Genomic DNA, 27,003 nt, shown 5'->3' with positions numbered 1-27,003 from the left:
CGGAGGGAATGGGTTGTGGCCCAGGGAGCGGAGGGAAGCGGTTGTGGCGCAGGGAGCGGAGGGAATGGGTTGTAGCCCAGGAAGCGGAGGGAAGCGGTTGTGGCGCGGGAAGCGGTTGTGGCACAGGGATCGGATTGAAGCGCTTGTGGCACAGGGAGCGGAGGGAATGGGCTGTGGCCCAGGAAGCGGAGGGAAGCGGTTGTGGCGCGGGAAGCGGTTGTGGCACAGGGATCGGAGGGAAGCGGTTGTGGCACAGGGAGCGGAGGGAAGCGGTTGTGGCGCAGGAAGCGGAGGGAAGCGGTTGTGGCACAGGGAGCGGAGGGAAGCGGTTGTGGCGCAGGGAGCGGAGGGAAGCGGTTGTGGCGCAGGGAGCGGAGGGAATGGGTTGTGGCCCAGGAAGCGGAGGGAAGCGGTTGTGGCGCGGGAAGCGGTTGTGGCCCAGGAAGCGGAGGGAAGCGGTTGTGGCACAGGGATCGGAGGGAAGCGGTTGTGGCGCAAGGAGCGCAGGGAAGCGGTTGTGGCACAAGGAGCAGAGGGAAGCGATTGTGGTGCGGAGGGAATCGGTTGGGAAGCGAAGGTAGGCGGTTGTGGCGCAGGGAGCGGAGGGAAGCGTTTGTGGCGTGGGGAGCGGAGGGAAGCGGTTGTGGCAGAGGGAAGCGGTTGCGGCGGAGGTAGGCGGTTGTGGCCCGGGGAGCAGAGAGAAGCGGTTGTGGCACAGGGAGCGGAGGGAAGCGGTTGTTGCGCAGGGAGCGGAGGGAATCGGGGGTTCTCTTACCTCTATGGGGGATGCCCAGTGTCGGGGTTCTCTCATCTTTATAGGATGCTCAGTGTTGGGGTTCTCATCTCTATGGGGTGCTCAGTGTTGGGGTTCTCTTACCTCTATGGGGGATGTTCAGTGTTGGGGTTCTCTTCTTTATGGGATGCTTAGTATTGGGGTTCTCTCATCTCTATGGGCGATGCTCAGTGTTGGGGTTCTCTCATCTCTATGGGCGATGCTCAGTGTCGGGGTTCTCTCTTCTCTATGGGCGATGCTCAGTGTTGGGGTTCTCTCATCTCTATGGGCGATGCTCAGTGTCGGGGTTCTCTCTTCTCTATGGGCGATGCTCAGTGTTGGGGTTCTCTCATCTCTATGGGATGTTCAGTGTCGGGGTTCTCTCTTCTCTATGGGCGATGCTCAGTGTTAGGGTTCTCTTCTTTATGGGATGTTCAGTGTCGGGGTTCTCTCTTCTCTATGGGGGATGTTCAGTGTTGGGGTTCTCTTTTCTCTATGGAATGCTCAGTGTTGGGGTTCTCATCTCTATGGGAAAAAACATGGAATACCCCCTCAAGGGTGGGACTTTGTAAGTGACACAAACACATAAATTAGTAGAAAAGTATATATATACTTTTCTACTAATTTATGTGTTTGTGTCACTTACAAAGTCCCACCCTTGAGGGGGTATTCCATGTTTTTTCTATAAATTTAGGGATGTGGTGACTTAAAAACACTGACACTCTCCTGATTGTGGGGTCCCTTTTCTTCATCTCTATGGGGGATGCTCAGTGTTGGGGTTCTCATCTCTATGGGGAATGCTCAGTGTTGGGGTTCTCATCTCTATGGGGGATGCTCAGTGTTGGGGTTCTCTCATCTCTATGGGGGATGCTCAGTGTTGGGGTTCTCATCTCTATGGGGGATGCTCAGTGTTGGGGTTCTCTCATCTCTATGGGGGATGCTCAGTGTTGGGGTTCTCATCTCTATGGGATGCTCAGTGTTGGGGTTCTCATCTCTATGGGATGCTCAGTGGTGGGGTTCTCATCTCTATGGGATGCTCAGTGGTGGGGTTCTCTCATCTCTATGGGATGCTCAGTGGTGGGGTTCTCTCATCTCTGTGGGGGATGCTCAGTGTTGGGGTTTTCATCTCTATGGGGGATGCTCAGTGTTGGGGTTTTCATCTCTATGGGGGATGCTCAGTGTTGGGGTTCTCTCCTCTATGGGATGCTCAGTGTTGGGGTTTTCATCTCTATGGGGGATGCTCAGTGTTGGGGTTCTCATCTCTATGGGGGATGCTCAGTGTTGGGGTTCTCATCTCTATGGGGGATGCTCAGTGTTGGGGTTCTCTCATCTCTATGGGATGCTCAGTGTTGGGGTTCTCATCTCTATGGGGGATGCTCAGTGTTGGGGTTCTCATCTCTATGGGGGATGCTCAGTGTTGGGGTTCTCATCTCTATGGGATGCTCAGTGTTGGGGTTCTCTCATCTCTATGGGGGATGCTCAGTGTTGGGGTTCTCATCTCTATGGGATGCTCAGTGTTGGGGTTCTCTCCTCTATGGGATGCTCAGTGTTGGGGTTTTCATCTCTATGGGGGATGCTCAGTGTTGGGGTTCTCATCTCTATGGGGGATGCTCAGTGTCGGGGTTCTCTCTCTATGGGGGGATGCTCAGTGTTGGGGTTCTCATCTCTATGGGATGCTCAGTGTTGGGGTTCTCATCTCTATGGGATGCTCAGTGTTGGGGTTCTCATCTCTATGGGATGCTCAGTGGTGGGGTTCTCTCATCTTTATGGGATGCTCCAGTGTCGGGGTTCTCTCATCTCTATGGGGGATGCTCAGTGTTGGGGTTCTCTCATCTCTATGGGGGATGCTCAGTGTTGGGGTTCTCTCATCTCTATGGGGGGATGCTCAGTATTGGGGTTCTCTCTCTATGGGGGGATGCTCAGTGTCGGGGTTCTCTCATCTTTATGGGATGCTCCAGTGTCGGGGTTCTCATCTCTATGGGGGATGCTCAGTGTTGGGGTTCTCTCATCTCTATGGGGGATGCTCAGTGTTGGGGTTCTCTCATCTCTATGGGGGGATGCTCAGTATTGGGGTTCTCTCTCTATGGGGGGATGCTCAGTGTCGGGGTTCTCTCATCTTTATGGGATGCTCCAGTGTCGGGGTTCTCATCTCTATGGGGGATGCTCAGTGTTGGGGTTCTCATCTCTATGGGGGATGCTCAGTGTTGGGGTTCTCTCATCTCTATGGGGGGATGCTCAGTATTGGGGTTCTCTCTCTATGGGGGGATGCTCAGTGTCGGGGTTCTCTCATCTTTATGGGGGATGCTCAGTGTTGAGGTTCTCTCTCCCCACCTTCCACCATCCAGCCTGCGGCCTTTGCACAGATCCCGCCCCCTCATGGTCACTTCTAGTTGCAGCATTCTACATTTGCAGCCTGTGGTTGGATAATTGTTTCTTCATAGGAAGACGGGGGGCAGAAATTAATCATTTTATCCTATTAACTGTTCGCTTTCTATTATTGCAGCAAGAGCGCCTCCAGCTGGACAGAATAAAGAATCAGCTCTCCGATTCCATCCAGCGCTATGGCACCGCGCAGAAGGTAAGGACTGCCGGAGACGTCTGCCGGCTTACTGATTGGTTATAACCGGAGACAGCGATGTCCATAATGGATCTGAAAATGTCCCAGTCGCAAGGCATGTGAGCCCCCTCCCAAAGTTGCAGGGCATGTGAGACCCCCCCCTAAAGTTGCAGGGCATGTGAGACCCCCCCCCTAAAGTTGCAGGGCATGTGAGACCCCCCCCTAAAGTTGCAGGGCATGTGAGACCCCCCCTAAAGTTGCAGGGCATGTGAGACCCCCCCTAAAGTTGCAGGGCATGTGAGACCCCCCCCTAAAGTTGCAGGGCATGTGAGACCCCCCTAAAGTTGCAGGGCATGTGAGACCCCCCCCTAAAGTTGCAGGGCATGTGAGACCCCCCTAAAGTTGCAGGGCATGTGAGACCCCCCCCTAAAGTTGCAGGGCATGTGAGACCCCCCTAAAGTTGCAGGGCATGTGAGCCCCCTCCCAAAGTTGCAGGGCATGCAAGACCCCCTCCCAAAGTTGCAGGGCATGTGAGACCCCCCTAAAGTTGCAGGGCATGTGAGACCCCCCCTATAGTTGCAGGGCATGTGAGACCCCCCCCCTAAAGTTGCAGGGCATGTGAGACCCCCCCCTAAAGTTGCAGGGCATGTGAGACCCCCCCTAAAGTTGCAGGGCATGTGAGACCCCCCCCCCCTAAATTTGCAGGGCATGTGAGACCCCCCCCCTAAAGTTGCAGGGCATGTGAGACCCCCCCCTAAAGTTGCAGAGCATGTGAGACCCCCCTAAAGTTGCAGAGCATGTGAGACCCCCCCCCCCTAAAGTTGCAGGGCATGTGAGCCCCCCCCCTCCCAAAGTTGCAGGGCATGTGAGACCTCATGTTCGTAAATGAGAGATGTAAGCAGATTAAATGTCAGCTTTCAGTTTATTCCGTTGAAGAAATATTGTTTATTTCTGTTTCATTTCCATCTTTCTGTACTCTCTTGCTGGTGGAAGTCGCACGGGATCGACGCGTTTCTAAACATTTAAGATGTGAATTTGCATAGAAATTGTGTTGGTTTTGCTGTAATCTGTGTGTGCCCCCCCCCCCCCTCCCGGCTCCCTCCTATAGACGAGCCGAGAAACATTTCCATAGATTGGATACTTTGTAAACATTTAGCTCTTTTTGCCTGAATTAGAATAATGCCTCGTTCCTCGCGGCTTCCCCCGCAGACATTTCTCAGCGATATCGCATGGCGGGGAATATAAATGACGGAATCTTTCTTTCTCTCCCCGCAGAAAATAGCAGATAAGTCGAGATCATTGCTCAGCGGCGGACAGAAGAATCTCACACAAGTAAGTGGAGTCTGTTATCGCAGGGGAGCCGAGATCTGTCACCACCTGCGATTTACACTCATATCATTTCTACAAACAAAATCGCTACATGCGCCTCGGATTGTTGTGTTATCAAGCCACTCGGGGAACAGAAACATACTTTTGTTCCTTTATAGTTCACAGAGGGACACCGCTATTGGGAAACAATCCAGTTATACTGCCACCTACTTTGCACACTTGTAGAGGAAGAGTGGGGCTATAAGAGTGGGGGCTACATGTGTGCCAGTACCGGGTCCCCAAAATCCGGGAGATCAGGCGCAAAAAGGTGACTCGAGTATAAGCCGAGGGGGCATTTTCAGCACCAAAAAATCGGCTTATATTCGAGTATATACGGTATGTTCCGTACCAACAACCTGGACTAATGCAAATATATAAAATTTCCCTCAATGGCTCCTTAGGATGTCAACTTTTGAAGCCGAAATACGTAGGGCGGCATATATATATATATATATAAAAAATGTGTGTGTATGTATGTATGTGTATATGTGTGTATATATATATATATATACTCACATAAACATGTAACGACCAGGATCGGGTTGAGTCAGCTGTGGTTTTTCTGCTTTGACCTCCTCCCACTACTGGATGAGTGATATCCCGTCCCGGCACCCCTATTCCTGAGTACCAGCGGGACGGTACATCTCCGCTTGGGGCAGCTCCACTACGGTCACATCTCGCCCTAAGATTCTTTGCTGTGCAATGCTCCTCTACTGAGCAGAACCCCTGAAGAAAAGACCATAGCCACATTTCCAGGGGTTTGGATAATTGGGGGAGTCCTTCCAGGGAGATGGGGTGCAGACTTGTCCTGTGTGTGTGTCTTTAACCACTTAAGCCCCGGACCATTTTGCAGCTAAATGCCCAAGCCAGGTTTTGCGATTCGGCACTGCGTCGCTTTAACAGACAATTGCGCGGTCGTGCGACGTGGCTCCCAAATAAAATTGGCGTCCTTTTTTTCCCCACAAATAGAGCTTTCTTTTGGTGGTATTTGATCACCTCTGCGGTTTTTATTTTTTGCGCTATAAAGAAAAATAGAGCGACAATTTTGAAAAAAATGCAATATTTTTTACTTTTTGCTATAATAAATATCCCCCAAAAACATATATATAAAAAAAAAATTTCCCTCAGTTTAGGCCGATACGTATTCTTCTACCTATTTTTGGTAAAAAAAAATCGCAATAAGCGTTTATCGATTGGGTTGCGCGAAATTTATAGCGTTTACAAAATAGGGGATAGTTTTATTGCATTTTTATTAATTTTTTTTTTTTTTAACTACTATTGGCGGCGATCAGCGATTTTTTTCGTGACTGCGACATTATGGCGGACACTTCGGACAATTTTGACACATTTTTGGGACCATTGTCATTTTCACAGCAAAAAATGCATTTAAATTGCATTGTTTATTGTGGAAATGACAGTTGCAGTTTGGGAGTTAACCACAGGGGGCGCTGTAGGAGTTAGGCTTCACCTAGTGTGTGTTTACAACTGTAGGGGATCCGCACGCAACGGAGGGGGTCCCGATCGGACCCCCCACCCGCTAGAAGGCAAGGACGTATATATACGCCCTTCTGCCTGTCCGTGCCATTGTGCGGACGTAAATAGTCGTGCGGCGGGCGTTAAGGGGTTAAACTGATTTCTTATAGTAGGGGGAGGGGAGGTATAATCCCATTTACTATCCACACTGCGATGGGATTTATCGCTTCCTATACAAAGCCCCGGTAAATGGAAATCTTGGAGCTCTGCATTGCCCCGGTGGACGGTTGTGCCGGTGTTGGGCTCTTCTCCGGCTTATCTCACCTTTTCAGTTTTGTGGGATGTTAAGCTCCCTATTCTCCTCATTGTACTCGTCTCTTTCCATTCCATAGACGTAAGCTGCTTTGTATGTATTCTTCTATGGGTCCCCAAAGTGCTCTCCGCCCCTCCCCCACTCACTGTTGGTACATAAGAAGAAGCGTCTCTGAGATTCCCAGGAACGTAATTGGAGGATTGACTCTGCACCTGGCTGATCGGTGTATTGCCATTTTAGGTACATATTGAACGTCGCGTTCCTCTGTAAATAGCGGATTTTATTACTTGTATTCGGACCAGAAGAACCTCATTAGCCTGGCTGCCTTGTAGGATCTGTGGTGGTACGATTTGTACGTCCGCCATGATAGTCAGTGCGGAGGATTGTGGAGTCACAGTCTGTTATTTCGGCGGATTCCTGTCAATGTATATCCCGGCCCCCAGCTGTGATAAACCCATTGTTGTGAGAGAATGGATGGAAAATCGTATCCAACGTGTCACCTTGTGGAGAGGAAGACTTTGGAGCCCATCGAATGCGAGAGGAAAGGAGCTGACATGGAATCCAGCCTGATGAGCGTGTTGGTAATCTGATTAAGGCGAGCGCTCTGCCCGGCTCTTCCCGACCTTGAGATATATTAGGAAGGATTGCGGGCAATGTGCGGAAAAACATACGGATTTCTCTGAGCTAAGTAGGCGCTGGATGTGTGCGATGTCGTGTCCTATGATATCCTTGTGTCCCCGTTTCCTTCTGCTTTGTGGTTCTTCGAGGACGTAAAACTTTGCGTTTTCTTGGTAACGAACCAGCGGTGAGAATCCAGGTCTGGGTGGAATTCCGGAACCAGGTCACCAGGGCGAGGTGCTGCCAGGCAATTTGTATCATCTCTAGGAAAATACATTTTAGTAATTTCGAGTTCCTCCGAGTATACACAACATTGGAGGCCTAAAGAGGAAGGAATGAACATCACCTTTTAATATTTTGTATGTCTGGTGGCATCATCGGGCCTTTTTTTTTATTTTTTTTTATTGTTTATTAGTTTTATTCATTCATACAAATAAAAGGACAAGTACAACAGTCATACTGTGTTTGATGTCTCTTTACAGCAGGTTATTGTAAACATAAAGCCCGGAGAACCTGTCGGAGTAACAAATTGTTAAAACAAATGTGCTACATGGAGTGACCAGATTCCTGGATCCAGAGAATCCAGTGTATGGTGGGTGTGAAACCCATCCTAACGAAGCATGGGGCCCCTCCCAGTCCTACATTTGAGGCATTGGTACGAGGGATGGGAGCCATCCCAGTCCTACATTTGAGTCATCAGTACAAGGAATGGGGGCCATCCCAGTCCTACATTTGAGTCATCAGTACAAGGAATGGGGGCCATCCCAGTCCTACATTTGAGTCATCAGTACAAGGAATGGGGGCCATCCCAGTCCTACATTTGAGGTATCTGTACGAGGAATGGGGGCCATCCCAGTCCTACATTTGAGGTATCTGTACGAGGAACGGGGGCCATCCCAGTCCAACATTTGAGGCATCGGTACAAGGGATAAGGGCCATCCCAGTCCTACATCGGTACGAGGAATGGGGGGGCACCCCAGACTTACACTTGAGGCATTGGTATGATGGATGGGCCGCCCCAGTCCTATATTTGAGGTATCGGTACGAGGGATGGCAGCCATCCTAGTCCCATGTTTGAGGCATCTGTACAAGGGATGGGGCCATCCTAGCCCTAAATTTGAGGCATTGGTATGATGGATGGGTCGCCCCAGTCCTACATTTAAGGCATCGGTACGAGGAATGGTGGCCATCCCAGTCCTACATTTGAGGCGTCAGTACGAGGGATGGAGGCCGTCCTAGTCCTACATTTGAGGCATCGGTCTGGACCACAGATTCTTTGTTGACATTTGGAGCTACCAGCATGGGCTCTCTACACCGAATTGGGCATGGAATAGGGTAGTGGTGATCAACTTTCTGGATATAGGGGGCCCTCGAGTGTGTAGCCCCTGCCATTACCAAAGGGCCAAACATAATATTCACAGAATACTTACAGTAGCATAAGAAATGGCAGACACAAAACAGAATATAGCCAGAGGCTTTGGGCAAGACGCAAGAGATGGTCAAAACTGTGAACATGGTACATGAAATGGTCATTGACTACAGGCATGCTGTAAGAAGATGTTCAGGGGCTTCAGATTTCATAGACTGGAGACATGGCATAGTGGCTGCAAAAGCCCCCCCGTCCTTCCCCTTTTTTTACCCCCGCCGTCCGTCCCCTTTTTTTACCCCCGCCGTCCGTCCCCTTTTTTTACCTCCGCCGTCCGTCCTCTTTTTTACCCCCGCCGTCCGTCCCCTTTTTTTTACCCCCGCCGTCCGTCCCCTTTTTTTTACCCCCGCCGTTCGTCCCCTTTTTTACCCCCGCCGTCCGTCCCCTTTTTTTTACCCCCGCCGTCCGTCCCCTTTTTTTTACCCCCGCCGTCCGTCCCCTTTTTTTTACCCCCGCCGTCCGTCCCCTTTTTTTTACCCCCGCCGTCCGTCCCCTTTTATTTACCCCCGCGGTCCGTCCCCTTTTATTTACCCCCGCGGTCCGTCCCCTTTTATTTACCCCCGCGGTCCGTCCCCTTTTATTTACCCCCGCCGTCCGTCCCCTTTTTTTTACCCCCGCCGTCCGTCCCCTTTTTTTTACCCCCGCCGTCCGTCCCCTTTTATTTACCCCCGCGGTCCGTCCCCTTTTATTTACCCCCGCGGTCCGTCCCCTTTTATTTACCCCCGCGGTCCGTCCCCTTTTATTTACCCCCGCCGTCCGTCCCCTTTTTTTTACCCCCGCCGTCCGTCCCCTTTTTTTTACCCCCGCCGTCCGTCCCCTTTTTTTACCCCCGCCGTCCGTCCCCTTTTTTACCCCCGCCGTCCGTCCCCTTTTTCACCTTTGTCATCCCTTTTTGCCCCCCGTCATAGTTTCCCTTTGCTGCATTGAAGGTATTCGTAACACCTCTGTGGGTTCCCGAATGTAACAATTTCTGTAATTGAAGGCCATGATCAATTATTAAATATTCCTGCCTCTGAACTTCTCCTCCCGCCTCTGAACTTCTCCTCCCGCCTCGTCCCTCTCCTCCCGCCTCGTCCTTCTCCTCCCGCCTCGTCCTTCTCCTCCCGCCTCTGAACTTCTCCTCCCGCCTCGTCCTTCTCCTCCCGCCTCGTCCTTCTCCTCCCGCCTCGTCCTTCTCCTCCCGCCTCGTCCTTCTCCTGCCGCCTCGTCCTTCTCCTGCCGCCTCGTCCTTCTCCTCCCGCCTCGTCCTTCTCCTCCCGCCTCGTCCTTCTCCTCCCGCCTCGTCCTTCTCCTCCCGCCTCGTCCTTCTCCTCCCGCCTCGTCCCTCTCCTCCCGCCTCGTCCCTCTCCTCCCGCCTCGTCCCTCTCCTCCCGCCTCGTCCCTCTCCTCCCGCCTCGTCCCTCTCCTCCCGCCTCGTCCTTCTCCTCCCGCCTCGTCCTTCTCCTCCCGCCTCGTCCTTCTCCTCCCGCCTCGTCCTTCTCCTCCCGCCTCGTCCTTCTCCTCCCGCCTCGTCCTTCTCCTCCCGCCTCGTCCTTCTAATACTCGGTAAAACATTTCCCGCACACGGCGGCCGACTTCCATGTGCAGCCATCATATGTGTGTTCATCTGTATCTTCCGCCAGAAAAGTCACCGTAACCTTAAAAATGCATCTGTAGGTGTTTTTTCTTTATTTATTTTTCCCAAGGTAAAGGTCATATTGTGACAGAATAAAATCTCACCATTGTGAGGGAAGCTTCCTTCTTCATTTTTCAAGGTTTTTCTCCCTCGCGTTTGTGAATTAATAAATATGTAAATTGTGAATAAAGTAGAAGTCCTAAGTGCAAATTCTTCAAACCAGCATTATTGACAAAGACATTTGTCAACAGATTACAGAGCATCTGGAAAGTATTCACAGCACTTCACTTTTTCCACATTTTGTTATGTTACAGCCTTATTCCAAAATGGATTAAAGGGGTTGTAAAGGTAAAAGTTTTTTCACCTTAATGCATTCTATCTATGCGTTAAGGTGAAAAAACATCTGCGGATTAGCGCCCCCCTGTTTACTTACCTGACCCCTCGAAAGTTCTGCGACGTGAACGCGCTGGCTTTTCGGCCAGGCTTCACTGCGAATGCATTGGTTGATTGAAAGCAGCGCAGCCATTGGCTCGTGCTGCTGTCAATCACATCCAATGACGCGGCGCACCGGGGCCGAGTGATACAGTGAGCGGCTATATCACAGGAGCGCGCCCGCAAGAACTCATCACCATGCGAGCTCGCATGAAGGTGATGAGTTCTTGCAAGGGAGAGCTGAGGCACCCGCCGAGGGCCCCCAGAAGACCAGGTTCGGGACCGCCCTGTGCAAAACGAGCTGCACAGTGGAGGTACATGCCACATTTGGCCTTTAAATTTTTTTGGCAGGGGGGAGTGGGGGCTTCGGTAGGAGTGGGACTTCTTGTCATAAGTGTCGCAGGCTCCTCCCATGTCGCAGGCCCCTCCCACGTGCATAAGTGTCGCGGGCCCCTCCCACGTGCAGAAGTGTCGCGGGCCCCTCCCACGTGCATAAGTGTCGCGGGCCCCTCCCACGTGCATAAGTGTCGCGGGCCCCTCCCACGTGCATAAGTGTCGCGGGTTCCTCCCACGTGCATAAGTGTCGCGGGTTCCTCCCACGTGCATAAGTGTCGCGGGCTCCTCCCACGTGCATAAGTGTCGCGGGCTCCTCCCACGTGCATGTGTCGCGGGCTCCTCCCACGTGCATAAGTGTCGCGGGCTCCTCCCACGTGCATAGGTGTTGCGGGCTCCTCCCACGTGCATAAGTGTCGCGGGCCCCTCCCACGTGCATAAGTGTCGCGGGCCCCTCCCACGTGCATAAGTGTCGCGGGCCCCTCCCACGTGCGTAAGTGTCGCGGGCCCCTCCCACGTGCGTAAGTGTCGCGGGCTCCTCCCACGTGCGTAAGTGTCGCGGGCTCCTCCCACGTGCGTAAGTGTCGCGGGCTCCTCCCACGTGCGTAAGTGTCGCAGGCTCCTCCCACGTGCGTAAGTGTCGCGGGCTCCTCCCACGTGCGTAAGTGTCGCGGGCTCCTCCCACGTGCATAAGTGTCGCGGGCTCCTCCCACGTGCATAAGTGTCGCGGGCTCCTTCCACGTGCATAAGTGTCGCGGGCTCCTCCCACGTGCATAAGTGTCGCGGGCTCCTCCCACGTACATAAGTATCAGACTCCTCTTTCCTCTCTTCTGTCAGTCTCTTTGAACTGCTGAGAGCCTGAGCCTGCTGCCCCCGCTCCTTCCACCGCTGATGTTCCAGTGAGCGCAGGAGGGGAAGAGGAGAGAATCGGTGACTGACAGTCATTGCTCACTGAGAACTGAGCGATCAGCGGTCTTTGATCACTCGGTTCTCAGCGTAGAGGTGGTGGGAGACAACTCCAGCATTGAATCAATGCTGCAGCCATCTAGGTGAATATAAATGTGTTTTGTTTTTTTTAGATTCACAAACTTCTCTTTTAACCAACTGATTGGTCACCGCCATTATTAACCATAAAACAGGAGCTTTGTTTTAAAAAAAATAAAAAAAAGTGCAAGCATGAATAGAGGTGGGTGTGGAATGGCTTTGGAAAGGGGACGAGAGCCTTCAGATGGTGCCATGTGCACAGCCTAACCTGAAAATTCATGCCAGGCTGCACACCATTCCTATTGGTTGGCTACATTGTGAAAGATCTCCGTTCTATTTGGAGGATTGAAATAAATCCAATGTTTTAGTGTTTGTTTTTTTGTCAATCACGTCTCAAAGCTCTGAATGTAACGCGGGAGGTGTAGATGGCCGAGCCTCATCAGCGATTCCGAGCACTCTGGGAAAACACAGAGGCCGGAGGTACTTACACCGGTGTGATTACATTCTTGGAGAGGAAGGAACTGGGGAACAAAAGCAATAACTGCCTTCCAGTTACTCCCGCTGCCCTTTTTGTCATTGCAGCCGTAAACATCCCCGAACAGCACACCGAACGTATGTTTCCATCTATGTCACCGAGCGCGGCGTGTGCGCGATATGAATGGACACGCTGGTGACCTGTGAGGGAAAACTGCAGTTAATCATCCCCCCCCTCCTCCACTGAACCGTGTCCTGGAGGAGGTCAGCGCCGAGAAATTGTTATTTACAGAGCGCGTCTCCGGAGAAATGACGCCATCACGCCTAGAAATACATCGGGGAATAGCGCGCTTTTCCTACATTTTCCACCTATTGCTCCAGCTGTGGATGGATAGCTTTCCGTATTACCGACCCCCCCCATGGGATGAGGAAAGGTGCCAAAGATACAATCCATGAGATTCTTTATTTTTTTTGTACTTTAAATTTATGTTTGGGGTAAATGAGGTACAACTCCCTCAATACCTGTCCCTTTCTCCATGTTTTATTAAGAAATTCGCCAGGTACAGAAAATTACCCTTTAATTTCCTGAAATTTATCATGTTACTAATCTTCCTAACACTCTGTCACACCGATATCCCAACCAACATAGTCTGCCCTTCCATGCCCCTCTCCCACCGCCCCTCTCTCCCCACCTATCCCCCTGCCCCTCTCCTCCCCACCTATCCCCCTGCCCCCCTCTTTCTCCCCACCTATCCCCCTGCCCCCTCTCTCTCCCCACCTATCCCCCTGCCCCTCGCTCCCCACCTATCCCCCTGCCCCTCGCTCCCCACCTATCCCCCTGCCCCCTCTCTCTCCCCACCTATCCCCCTGCCCCTCGCTCCCCACCTATCCCCCTGCCCCTCTCCTCCCCACCTATCCCCCTGCCCCCTCTCTCTCTCCCCACCTATCCCCCTGCCCCTCGCTCCCCACCTATCCCCCTGCCCCTCGCTCCCCACCTATCCCCCTGCCCCCCTCTCTTTCCCCACCTATCCCACTGCCCCCCTCTCTTTCCCCACCTATCCCACTGCCCCCTCTCTCACTCCCCACCTATCCCCCCACCCCTCTATTCTCTCTCTCCTCACCTCTCCCCTGCCCCTCTCTCTCCCCCACCTTTCCCCCTGCCCCTCTCTCTCTCTCCCCACCTTTCCCCCTGCCCCTCTCTCTCTCCCCACCTTTCCCCTGCCCCTCTCTCTCTCCCCACCTCTCCCCCTGCCCCTCTCTCTCCCCCTGCCCCTCTCTCCCCCCACCTATCCCCCTGCCCCTCTCTCCCCACCTATCCCCCTGCCCCTCTCCTCCCCACCTATCCCCCTGCCCCTCTCCTCCCCACCTATCCCCCTGCCCCCCTCTCTCTCCCCACCTATCCCCCTGCCCCCTCTCTCTCCCCACCTATCCCCCTGCCCCCTCTCCTCCCCACCTATCCCCCTGCCCCTCTCCTCCCCACCTATCCCCCTGCCCCCCTCTCTCTCCCCACCTATCCCCCTGCCCCCTCTCTCTCCCCACCTATCCCCCTGCCCCCTCTCTCTCCACCTATCCCCCTGCCCCTCTCTCCCCACCTATCCCCCTGCCCCTCGCTCCCCACCTATCCCCCTGCCCCTCGCTCCCCACCTATCCCCCTGCCCCCCTCTCTTTCCCCACCTATCCCACTGCCCCCCTCTCTTTCCCCACCTATCCCACTGCCCCCTCTCTCTCCCCACCTATCCCACTGCCCCCCTCTCACTCCCCACCTATCCCTCCCCACCTATCCCCCCACCCCTCTATTCTCTCTCTCCTCACCTCTCCCCTGCCCCTCTCTCTCTCTCCCCACCTTTCCCCCTGCCCCTCTCTCTCTCCCCACCTTTCCCCTGCCCCTCTCTCCCCACCTCTCCCCCTGCCCCTCTCTCTCCCCCTGCCCCTCTCTCCCCCCACCTATCCCCCCGCCCCCCTCTCTCTCCCCACCAATCCCCCTGCCCCTCTCTCTCTCCCCACCTCTCCCCCTGCCCCTCTCTCTCTCCCCGCCCCTCTCTCTCTCCCCACCTATCCCCGCCCCTCTCTCTCTCCCCACCTATCCCCACCCCTCTCTCTCTCCCCACCTATCCCCGCCTCTCTCTCTCTCCCCACCTATCCCCGCCCCTCTCTCTCTCCCCACCTATCCCTGCCCCTCTCTCTCTCCCCACCTATCCCCTTGCCCCTCTCCTCCCCACCTGTCCCCTTGCCCGTCTCCCCACCTATCCTCTCTCCACTTATCCCCCTGCCCCTCTCTCCCACACCTATCCCCCCGCCCCTCTCTCCCACACCTATCCCCCCCGCCCCTCTCTCTCTCCCCACCAATCCCCCTGCCCCTCTCTCACTCCCCACCTCTCCCCCTGCCCCTCTCTCTCTCCCCACCTATCCCCGCCCCTCTCTCTCTCCCCACCTATCCCTGCCCCTCTCTCTCTCCCCACCTATCCCCTTCCCTCTCTCTCTCCCCACCTATCCCCTTCCCTCTCTCTCTCCCCACCTATCCCCTTCCCCCTCTCTCTCCCCACCTATCCCCTTCCCCCTCTCTCTCCCCACCTATCCCCGTCCCCCTCTCTCTCCCCACCTATCCCCTTCCCCCTCTCTCAACACCCACCCCCCTGCCCCTCTATCCCCCCACCTATCCCCCTGCCCCTCTCCCCACCTATCCCCCTGCCCCTCTCTCTCTCCCCCACCTACCCCCCTGCCCCTACTCTCCCCACCTATCCCCATGCCCCTACTCTCCCCACCTATCCCCCTGTCCCTACTCTCCCCACCTATCCCCCTGCCCCTACTCTCCCCACCTATCCCCCTGCCCTTACTCTCCCCACCTATCCCCATGTCCCTACTCTCCCCACCTATCCCCATGCCCCTACTCTCCCCACCTATCCCCCTGCCCCTACTCTCCCCACCTATCCCCCAGCCCCTACTCTCCCCACCTATCCCCCTGCCCCTCTTCATCCTCCCCACCTATCCCTTTTCCCTCTCCCCACTTATGCCCTGCTTCTTTTGCGTCTTTCTACACCTATCTCCAGGTGACTGTCAAAAAAAAAAAAAAAAAAAAAATGGTGTAGAATTTTTTTAGGCCTATGCCTCTCTGAGGCTGTGAAAGCCGCTGCCTTCATGTCTGGTGTCACATTGGCAAGAAATAAGGGAAAATCTCATTGGGGTCACGCACAGAAATAGAATCCTGACCAAAATGTACCCAGCCCCTCCCCCCACCGACACAAAGAATTGTCGTCCTTTACTGCATATACACATTTTAGATTTCAAATATGAAGCGTGGAGCTCCTGGCTATCTGATTACAGAGATGTTTTCTGTTTCGTTTTCTGATCCCGAATTGCTTAAGAAGAAATTTGCTTATAAAAAGGTTTAAAAAGATATCTTTACTATATATAAAAAATAATTAAAGACATTGCATTCCATTTTCCCATGTGGGTGCGCCATGCGTTGTAGAAAGCCTGTTGTTTGCAGCGATTTAGTCTCTCAAGGTGAAATTCACACACCAGCGAGTGACTCATCAGAATCCTCACATATAAAACATCACTTTACAAAATAAAGTAATAGGAAAAAAAAAATAATAATCTTCGGGCTCATTCACGTGAGCAGAAGAAAAAAAAGCACTGTAAAAAAAAATGTAAAAAACAAATTTCTTCATCAATTTGAGCCAATATGTATTCTGCTACATATTATTTGGAAAAAAAAATCCCAATAAGCGTTTATTGATTGGTTTGCACAAAAGTTATCGCGTCTACAAACTGCAGGATATTTTTATTTACATTTTTTTTTTGTTTATTTACTAGTAATAGAGGCAATCTGCGATTTTTTAGCAGACCAGTGATATTGCGGCGGATAAATCGGACACTAACTGATACATTTTGGGGACCAGTGACACTAATACAGTGATCAGTGCTAGATAAAAAAAAAAAAAAAAGGAACTGTCACTGTACTAATGGCACTGCCTGGGAAGAGGTTAACATCAGGGGTGATCAAAGGCTTAACTGTGCTCCTAGGGAGTGCCTTCTGTGTGTGCGGGAGGTGCTTTGACTAGGGGAAGACAAAGATCCGTTTTTCTGCTTAGCAGGGACACAAGGGCCCAGATTCACGAAGGGCGGCGTAACTTTGTGTGGGCTGAGCGTATCTTATTTACGCTACCCCGCCGCAACTTAGAGAGGCAAGTGCTGTATTCAGAAAGCACTTGCGTCCTAAGTTACGGCAGCGTAGCGTAAATGGGCCGGCGTAAGCGCGCGTATTTCAAAGAGGGCGTGTTGTATTTAAATTAAGCGTGACCCCATGTAAATGCATGGCCGAACGAACGGCGCTCAGTATCACGTCGAATTTACGCCCTAAGATACGCCGGCTCAATGCCTGTGACGTGAACGTAACCTACGCACAGCCCCATTCACTTACGACTTGCGTAAACGACGTAAAAAGATATGCTTGTTCTGACGTCCATACCTTGCATGGGCTGCGCCACCTAGAGAGCAGCTTTATCTTTACGCCGGCTCATGTCTTACGTAAACGGCGTAACTAATTGCGACGGGCGTATCGTACGTTCGTGAATCGGTGTATCTACGGCATTTGCATATTCTAGGCGTAAATCAGCGTACACGCCCCTAGCGGCCAGCGTAAATATGCAGCTAAGATACGACGGCGTAGGAGACTTACGCCGGTTGTATCTTAGCAACAGATAAGCGTATCTCAGATTGAGAATACGCTTATAGATCTGACGGCGTATCTACTGATACGCCGTCGTAAGTCTTTGTGAATCCGGGCCAAGATCTCCATCTTCCCCTCTCACAGAATGGTGGTCTGCCTTGTTTACTGCCGTTCTGCCTCCTGAAAACGATTGGCGTGTCCCAGCGGACATTGCGTCCGCTGAACACGCTGATTGGATCTTGCTGTGTCCAAACACAGCGGGAGAGGGTCACTGGCATCGCGCACTCCCCAGACCCAGTGTACGAAATCGCAGGTACGTGATATCGCGCAGGAGGGCCGCTTTGCCGCAGTATATCTGCATGGGGCGGATCTTAAGAGGTTAAAATAAATGTTAAACAGTTGCTTGCTGCAGCTCGTAGACTTGGGTCACCCTCTTAGCCAGGTGCCATAGCTAGATAGTGGCACCCCCTCACCCCAAAACGATCTGTGACTCTAAAAGAAGCCGCTGACACACCATGAGATCCTTTTGTAAGTGAAGCTTTGTTGTGCAACACAAAGACCTACCTAGGAAGTCTTCCACTGAAGTGATTACCCAAAACTGGGCTTATAAGAGGATCTTCAGTCCCCCCCCCCAAAAAAAATGAAAAGAGCGCCCCCCTTTTTTTTTTAAATAAAAGAACACCCACTTCGGTTCTTCATTGGTCTTCGGGTCCCCAGCCGGCATGCTGACCGCGGGAAGCCGATGTGACTTCCTGTGCCTTCACATCCGGCTTCTCACTGTGCTTTGTGAATGGGATCACCGCCTCCTAGTACCTGTGAGGTGTTCCAGAAGGCGGCAGCCAAAGAGGAGGGGACCGTTCTGCTCAGATAGGCAATCAAAAAAGGTACACCCCCCCAAATACTGTAGCTGCTAACTTTTAAGAAAAGAACACCCACCTGCCCGAAGATCCAACACCCTCTTCACCCAGACCTGTTCTTCGTTGGTCTTCGGGTCCCCAGCTGGCATGTTCACTCTGGGAAGCCGGCTCTGGTCTTCGGGTCCCCAGCTTGGCATGTTCACTCTGGGAAGCCGGCTCTGGTCTTCGGGTCCCCAGCTTGGCATGTTCACTCTGGGAAGCCGGCTCTGGTCTTCGGGTCCCCAGCTTGGCATGTTCACTCTGGGAAGCCGGCTCTGGTCTTCGGGTCCCCAGCTGGCATGTTCACTCTGGGAAGCCGGCTCTGGTCTTCGGGTCCCCAGCTGGCATGTTCACTCTGGGAAGCCGGCTCTGGTCTTCGGGTCCCCAGCTGGCATGTTCACTCTGGGAAGCCGGCTCTGGTCTTCGGGTCCCCAGCTGGCATGTTCACTCTGGGAAGCCGGCTCTGGTCTTCGGGTCCCCAGCTGGCATGTTCACTCTGGGAAGCCGGCTCTGGTCTTCGGGTCCCCAGCTGGCATGTTCACTCTGGGAAGCCGGCTCTGGTCTTCGGGTCCCCAGCTGGCATGTTCACTCTGGGAAGCCGGCTCTGGTCTTCGGGTCCCCAGCTGGCATGTTCACTCTGGGAAGCCGGCTCTGGTCTTCGGGTCCCCAGCTGGCATGTTCACTCTGGGAAGCCGGCTCCGACTCTAAAGGAAGCCGACAACACACCTTGAAATCCTTTGTAGGTGAAGAAGCTTTATTGTGTAGCACAAGAACCTACCTAGGAGGTTCTCCACTATAGCGTTTACCCAAAACTGGGCTTAAAGAGAATCTTCAAAAAAAAATTAAGTTAGCAGCTACAAATACTGTAGCTGCTGACTTTTACTAAAAGAACACCCACCTGCCCAAGGAACCAGAGCTGTCCTCACTCAGGCCTGTTGTTCATTGGTCTTCAGGTCTCCAGCCAACATGTTCATTGTGGGAAGACGGCTGTGACTTCCTGTACCTTCACATCCGGCTTCTCACTGTGCTTTGTGAATGATAAGCCTCCTAGACCTGTAAGGTGTCCCAGAAGCAGGGCCGGTGCTACCACTAGGCAAACTAGGAAGCCGCCTAGGGCGCCCGGCCACTGGTGTGCCTACTCTCTTCTCTCTGCAGCAAGCAACTAAGTCTCAGCATCAGCAGGCAGCCGGTGCTCCATTCGCACATAGTGTCATGGTGGCAGCAGCGGCGGAGGACTATGTGTGTGTCCCGAATGAATAGAAGCAAGTAAATATTCATTGTTTGGCGCTGGTAGGCTGCATTTGATGGGCGCAGGTAGGCTGCATTTGCTGGGCGCTGGTGAGGCTGCATTTGCTGGGCGCTGGTGAGGCTGCATTTGCTGGGCGCTGGTGAGGCTGCATTTGCTGGGCGCTGGTGAGGCTGCATTTGCTGGGCGCTGGTGAGGCTGCATTTGCTGGGCGCTGGTGAGGCTGCATTTGCTGGGCGCTGGTGAGCCTGCATTTGATGGGCGCTTCGTTAAAAAGGTGGGGTATACATGGGCAGGGCAAAGGGTGGGGTGGAGCCAAGGGGGGAGGCAGCAAAATAAGGTTTCACGTACGGTGTCAAAAAAATTTGCACCAGCCCTGCCCAGAAGGCAGTGAGCAAAGAGAGGGGGGGCCAAACTTCTGCTCAGATCGTCTTGGCAATCGAAAAAAGGTACCAGCTTCCAAAAAAAGTGTGTCCAAAAGTGGGAGAGTATGGGGGGGAGAGGAGACAGAAAGGGGGAAGGAACTCCCCCTTTTTGGGTGAAGTTCCCACTTTAATTGTAGAGCGCCTCTGACAAAACAATGTTTTGCTTGGAATGTGTCAGAAGAGGAGGTTCTCCAAGGCAAAGTCTTGTGTTTCTTGTCCGGAACAATAAAGCTTCAGGTATGAGGGATTTCATGTGCCGCCAGCTGACTAGTTCAGTTTGTATCCTAAGCAAAGCTTTCACTTGATTAATAATCAATAACACGTGGGGGCGCACGGAGTCACAAGATCCTGTGCCTCCACCGCGCGATCGCGGCGGCCGGTAATTGAGGCCGCGGCCTTATAGGCGGCAAAGCTGAGGCCTCAATTACCGGCGGGCACCAGGTCACAATTGCGACCTGGCACCCGGATATTGTTGACCCCTGCCACCGATGATCGGGAACCAACCAGACTGGTCGGTAAAGGAACAGCAGATTACATGTTGGATGGGATACTTCATTGACAAAACTCACTTTCAGCCAGCTTTAGGGCGAGTGCTAAAGGGCAAGTTCACCTTTTGGAACGTTTTTTCCAAAAACCTGGAAAATCATCTAATAATGTATTTGTCAGATACAATTACAGTATTAAAAAAAAAAAAAAGCTTCTTTTAAATGGTGACGTATGTAACAATTTTCAATGTTGGCAAATAAAAAATAGAGCAGGGTCTTAATTAAAACAATATACCAGATAAAAGAATTCTGTAGCTATGCAAATTGGTCATAGTTATTGTCACGTTAGCTGTCACCCCCTGCTACGATTGGTGTAGATGATGAATAAAAAGGAAATGAGCCCTCCGGCCCTTTGTGTATTTTCTGGGCTCTTTGAAGGTTTATCAGCATTTTTATCACACGGAGAGCCGCGCCTGAATCCAAAACTATAAAAGACGTAATCATAAACATTTCTATATTCCTCTATGTTCGGTGAAAGGTCATGGGGGGGGGCTATCCTCTCTCACCACAAGCCTTTGAAGCCCCCGATCGCTATAGAAAATCCTGTCCAGAGTGTCTCCAACGAAATCCCAATCCCCCCCGCCATTCATTGCCGCTCCCTAATGTCTGTTTTGTAATAAGGGAGTGCCGTGGGTGACTGGCAGACTAAAGATGGATCTGTGAAAGCGCCTATGGATCACAAATCGCTCGACTCAGTACAGTCCTGACACAAATATCCTACAAGACCGATTGTAAGAGGGTTCAAGTCTCTCCCCTGAAACAACACAATTCATTGAAGGTAGAGTTCCATCTTTGTCAGTATGATACAATATACAGCAATTTGTAATGCGATATATCAAAGTAAATAAAACACAATTACTATTCAGCTTTTCCAATGATTCATATTGGTCTTCTTTGCAACCATGGGTGTCAGTAGGCAGGACTACTCGGAATTCTCATCCTCCTGGATTGGACTGAAAAGTATGCAAAAATGGGAGAAGGGCTGGTGCCATGGAAGTTGGCTAAAACATTGTTTTATTATTGCAGGTGAACAATAGTCAAAAACCCAACACGTTTCGCCCTATCGGGCCTTAATCAGTTTTATTATTGCAGTTAAATAAGTCAAAATAATCCAACGTGTTTCGGCTATCGGGCCTTAATCCTGGCTGCCATGATTAAGGCCTGATGGCTGAAACACGTTGGCTTTTTTTTGACTGTTATTCAACTCCGGCACAGGCTATCCCCGGGGGGCACGGCGCTGTTCAGTCTACTATGCGTTTGATGTTCTGTAGGCTGTTTTGGCTGTCTTACCTTTCAGTACAGAAGTACTTGGCAGTGCTGGTACAAGGTCATTTAGAGCCCAGGGCGAACATGCCAAACTCTGCCCCCCCCTAAGATGTATGAGAAATATGTATCGGCAAAGTTCCCCCCACAAAAACACTGAGCACTAATCTGCATGCTTACCCCTAAGCATAATCCCCCTTCCTCCCAGTACAAATCCACCCCTCCGCTGAAATCCCCCTCCCAGTAACGTTTTTTGCCCCAAAATCCCCCCCCCCCCCCCGGTCAAATGCCCCCCTCCAACAGCATCTGGGTAGATCCTGACAATATAGCCGGGGATCCTTCCAGAGTCTGTGACATCACCATCTAGGTGGATCCTGACAATATAGGCAGGATCCTTCCAGAGTCTGTGACATCAGCATCTGTGTAGATCCTGACAATCTGGCTGGGATCCTTCCAAAGTCTGACATCAGCATCTGGGTGGATCCTCACAATATAGCCAGGATCCTTCCAGAGTCTTTATGATAAATATTTGATTACTTAGTCATATTCATTGCGCTCGTCACTTTACCTTTCACTATTTTATTGTATTTCTAATTGATATTTATACATTATTAGATTGAACTTCCAGAGTCTTTGACATCAGCTTCTGCTGTCAACAGCATCTAGGTGGATCCTGACAACATGGCGGGGATCCTTCCAGAATCTGGAGTGGGTCTGTAACATCTACATCTGGGTGGATACAGACAATATGGTCAATATCGTTCCAGAGTCTGGAGGGGAGGAGTAGAGAAGCGACGGGTCACGTGAGCAGCGCTCTGAAATGAGGTATAATCATCAGACACAGGAGCACCTATCCTCAGGAGACCAGGAGGATTATATAAAGTATGAAATGTTATTTCAGCAGCAGGAGGGGAGAGGGTAGGTCCTGACACAGGAGCCGACAGGGAGGGGGGGGGGGGACAGGAGAGCTGCGGATGATGGAGGAACATAAACTGACCACGGTGTCAGGGCCCAGCAGCCATGATACACAGTGGTCAGTTTACAAAGGGGAGGGCAGAAACTGTCAGGATCAGCCAGGTATTTTAGGTGTTACAGGGGTCCAAATTACACAGCACAGGCACCTCACTGTATACAATGCTTTAAGGGAACAGCATCCAATTATTATTTTTTTTAGGTTAAAACACTTTAAGAAAAAAAGATCTTGGGCTAAGGGGGGAAAAAAATCCAAAAAGTGAATTTAGGGTTAAATCTGAATGCCAGACCTCCCCCAACATCTTTATTCCAAGGCCTCCAGCCCACCGGGCCACGTGTCGTATCAAGTCTGTCGTCGTCCTAATTAGTCGGATAGTCCGCTGACGAGGGATATCATCGCAGAGCCTGCGCTCGGGGCTTTTATCCTTTGGCTCTCTGGGTTCTTCTTTATTTATATGTTCTTCAGAATAGCATTGCTCTCGTACTTCACCCTCCGTCTTCCCGAAGTCCTCCTAAAACCCTTCCCTCGCCTCGCTCTCCTCTCAAGCACTTGTTGTCAAGCTGATGAAGGCAAATAAAGCGTGACATTTCGCTTTCTGTCGGCGGCGGAGCGCGTTGTGCGGCAGGATGGGAATAGAAGCTGAAAATCTCCAGTCTTCTCACATTAAAATATTTTGCGACTCTTCACATTCTTTATTTAGGAGATGTGAGCGGACTGAACGTTTCACCGAATATCCGGGGCAATATTGTCACACCGCCTCCCGTGCGCTCGCTTGTTCCAGAACATCTGCTGTACACTTGGCTGGAGAACTCGGTCCTTGACAAGGATGTTCCGCACCAACCAAGTTCATTGTTATGCCAGGGCCATTCAGTCACAGCACAGCTGGTAAAGGGGAACTCCAGCCAAACTGCCAAATGCCAAGCTAAAAATAGACACAAGCAGCCGGTTTGACTGCCAAAACATTTGTTTGAGCTTTTTCTTTTCTCCCTACCCCGAGCCACAGTGTGTGAAGGTAACGCTGCTCCTCACTATAGCAGCTCTGGGCTTCATCAGTCACCTGGACTATGAATGGGGACCTTCCTGTGGCTCCCCCTATAGTACTCTCTAGTTCCTGAAGAATGTTACATGTTAGAAATTGGGGTTTTATATTTTACATACCAAGTCATGTGGGTGACCTTCCATAACATAACATTGTGTTCCAAGAGAGCACCAACCTTCTTCTAACTTTCTTTCTTCTCCTTCCTTTCTTTTTTTTCTCCTTCCTTCCTTTCTTTTTTTTTTCTCCTTCCTGCCTTTCTTTTTTGTTCCTTTTTTTTCTTGCCTTCCTTTCTTCCTTCTCCTTTCCTTTAATTTCCCTTTCCTTCCTTCCTTCCTTTCTTTTCCATTGGTTTCTTTTTCCTTCCTTCCTTTCTTCTACCTGCCTTATTCTCCTACCTCTACCTGCCTTATTTTCTTCCACCTGCCTTCCTTTTCTTCTCCTTCCTTTCTACTTCCTTCTTTCCTCCTTTCTACTTCCTTCTTTCCTCTCTACTTCATTCTTTCCTCCTTTCTACTTCCTTCTTTTCTCCTTTCTACTTCCTTCTTTCCTTCCTTTTTTTTCCTTCTTCTTTCCTTAATACTTATTTTCTTCCTTTCCTTCTTTCTACTTCCTTCCTTTTTCCTCTTTTCTACGTCCTTCTTTCCTCCTTTCTGTGTCCTTCTTTCCTCCTTTCTACTTCCTTCCTTCCTTTTTTTCTTCCTTCTTTTTCTTCTTCTTTTCCTTTATCCTTCAATCCTTCCTTTCCTCCTTTCTACTTCCTTCCTTCCTTTTCCTCCTTTCTGCTTCCTTACCTTCCTTTCTTCTTCTTTCCTTCCTTCCTTTTTCTCCTTCTTTCCGTTCTCTGTCTTTCCTTCCTTTTCTCCTTTCTAATTCCTTCCTTCCTTTTCCTCCTTTCTGCTTCCTTACCTTCCTTTCCTCTCTACTTCCTTCCTTCCTTCCTTCCTTTCTTCTTTCCTTCCTTCCTTTTTCTCCTTCTTTACGTTCTCCGTCTTTCCTTCCTTTTCTCCTTTCTAATTCCTTCCTTCCCTTTTCCTCCTTTCTGCTTCCTTACCTCTCTACTTCCGTCCTTCCTTTTTTCTCCTTCTTTCCTTCCTTCCTTTCATCCTTTCTACTTCCTTCCTTTACTACTTCCTTCCTTTCTTCTCCTGCCTTTTTTCATTCTCCTCCTCCTCCTTTCTTCTCTTTCCTCCTCCCTTCTTCTCCCTCTTCCTTCTCTTTTGTTTGTTCTTTTAATTTATTTACAGGATTTATATAGCTCCAGCCATTTTATTATTGCCTTACAGTATAAAGGGAGACAGTATAGTAACAATACAATACAAGAAGGTTAGGAGGGTCCTGCTCCTGAGAGCTCACAATCAAATATTAAAGCAGAACTAAAATCCCAAAAGGAAGTCGGTTCACTTTCAATCCCTCCACCAAAGCGAGCAGAACAGAGAATTTTCTTTTCCTTTTAAATTTTTTTTATATTCTTCATCCCCGGTGCCATTCTTGCCTAAACCATAATGACGTGTACCTGGTCCTGCAGCCTCCTGGGATACTTGTATCTCATTTCCCAGGAGGCTGCAGGGGGGCAGGCCGGGGACAGGTCCGGCACCTCGTTGGAGCTTGCTTCCGACACCCCAAAAAGCCAGCCAGCTGATGAGGACCAAGAAAGAATGCCGTTGAGCCGCAGTTTTATACCACCCTCCTAAAGATGCATGCTATGCAGTCGCCTAGGGCCGATCTCCCCAGGGAGCCTTGTACCCGCTCCCTATTCCCTGCCCACAACGCAAGGACAGTAAATAGTGAAGTGCGGTCTTCAGGCGAGGACCATTCAAAGCCGAATCCGGTCCAATTACACGTTTTTTCCCCCGCTCCTCTGGCCACAGAGCCAACAAGTCTGTTTGCTTTAGCCGATTAACGCGCATCATCCTCTTTTAGGCGGCATCGGCTTTAACCGCGTTGCCCAAACACTCCATTCAGTGAGACTAATGAGCCTTAAACCTGGCTTTGTCTTCAGGCAGAAGGTGTCAAACACAAAATAAAAGATAATGAGTGGAAATAAATCTCATCTGTAACGGTATTTAGGATAAGAGAGTGTTCAGCTCTGGCTATTCCTGATAAATTCCAGAATTATAGTCTGCCCCCCCCCCCCCCCCCCCCAGGTGCTTCTGTGTCCTTTACTGTCATTTTTGCTTCCATTTATTTGGAAAAAGTTTTGCTGCCTTTAGAGGAAGATCTACAAATTTTCCCCCACCTCCAGCCATTCCTGTTCTTGGGGGCAGGTCCAGATTTTGGAATTGTCCTCACTTTCATGGATGGGGGACATTGATGTTCAGGGCAGTTACAGAGATTCTAACGAAGACAAAAACAGTTCTAACCTCTCACCACTGTAGCAAGGAAAAAAATAAATACGACTTTTTCTTAATCACTTAACCACTTAAGGACCGGACCAATATGCAGCTAAATGACCCAAGGGGTTTTTACAATTCGGCACTGCGTCGCTTTAACAGACAATTGCGCGGTCGTGCGACGTGGCTCCCAAACAAAATTGGCGTCCTTTTTTTTCCCACAAATAGAGCTTTCTTTTGGTGGTATTTGATCACCTCTACGGTTTTTATTTTTTTGCGCTATAAACAAAAATAGAGCGACAATTTTGAAAAAAATGCAATATTTTTTACCTTTTGCTATAATAAATAACCCCCAAAAACATATCTAAAAAATATTTTTTTCCTCAGTTTAGTCCGATACGTATTCTTCTACATATTTTTGGTAAAAAAAATCGCAATAAGCGTTTATCGATTGGTTTGCGCAAAATTTATAGCGTTTACAAAATAGGGGATAGATTTATTGCATTTTTATTATTATTATTTTTTTTTTTCTACTAATGGTGGCGATCAGCGATTTTTTTCGTGACTGCGACATTATGGCGGACACTTCGGACAATTTTGACACATTTTTGGGACCATTGTCATTTTCACAGCAAAAAATGCATTTAAATTGCATTGTTTATTGTGAAAATGACAATTGCAGTTTGGGAGTTAACCACAGGGGGCGCTGTAGGAGTTAGGGTTCACCTAGTGTGTGTTTACAACTGTAGGGGGGTGTGGCTGTAGGACTGACGTCATCGATCGAGTCTCCCTATAAAAGGATCACTCAATCGATGCACCGCCACAGTGAAGCCGCGTTTACATACGGCTCTCCCCGTTCTTCAGGTCCGGGGAGCGTTCGCGACGGGGCGGCTATAAACGAATAGCCGCGCCGTCGTCCCGGATCGCTCCCCGCGGGAATCCGACCGCCGCATGTAGGGGGTCCTGATCGGACCCACGTCTAGGCAGGCAGGTACAGGTACGTTGATGTGCCTGTCTGTGCCGACGTATATCTACATGCGGCGGTCGGGAAGTGGTTAAGGACCGGCTCACGTACATGTACGTCGTCACTTTAATGATGAATATCTCGATAACGCAGCAGCTGCTGCCACAACCGAGATATCCATCTTTAACGTGGCCGGTCCTGTAAGCGATAAATGTGGTCTCCGCGGCGGATTCGTCGCGAGATCACCGTTATCAGTGGCGAAATAGGGGCCACTCTCCCGCACTG

At 50.9% G+C, this 27,003-nt stretch overlaps 1 protein-coding gene across 2 annotated transcripts in view; it reads left to right on the top strand.

Annotated features, from left to right (window-relative positions):
* TSNARE1 (t-SNARE domain containing 1) overlaps window positions 1-27,003 on the top strand; it is a 311,708-nt gene that overhangs the window by 213,376 nt on the left and 71,329 nt on the right. For both annotated transcript variants that reach the window (XM_040352069.1, XM_040352070.1), the window contains 2 exons: window positions 3,276-3,350; window positions 4,605-4,661. In XM_040352069.1, coding sequence (XP_040208003.1) covers window positions 3,276-3,350; window positions 4,605-4,661 — 132 coding nt within the window. The remainder of the gene's footprint in view (window positions 1-3,275; window positions 3,351-4,604; window positions 4,662-27,003) is intronic.

Source organism: Rana temporaria, chromosome 5, assembly GCF_905171775.1.
Source record: "Rana temporaria chromosome 5, aRanTem1.1, whole genome shotgun sequence".
NCBI classification, from domain to species: domain Eukaryota; kingdom Metazoa; phylum Chordata; class Amphibia; order Anura; family Ranidae; genus Rana; species Rana temporaria.
Note: the sequence above shows the minus strand (reverse complement) of the source record. Positions and strands in the feature narration are given on the sequence as shown.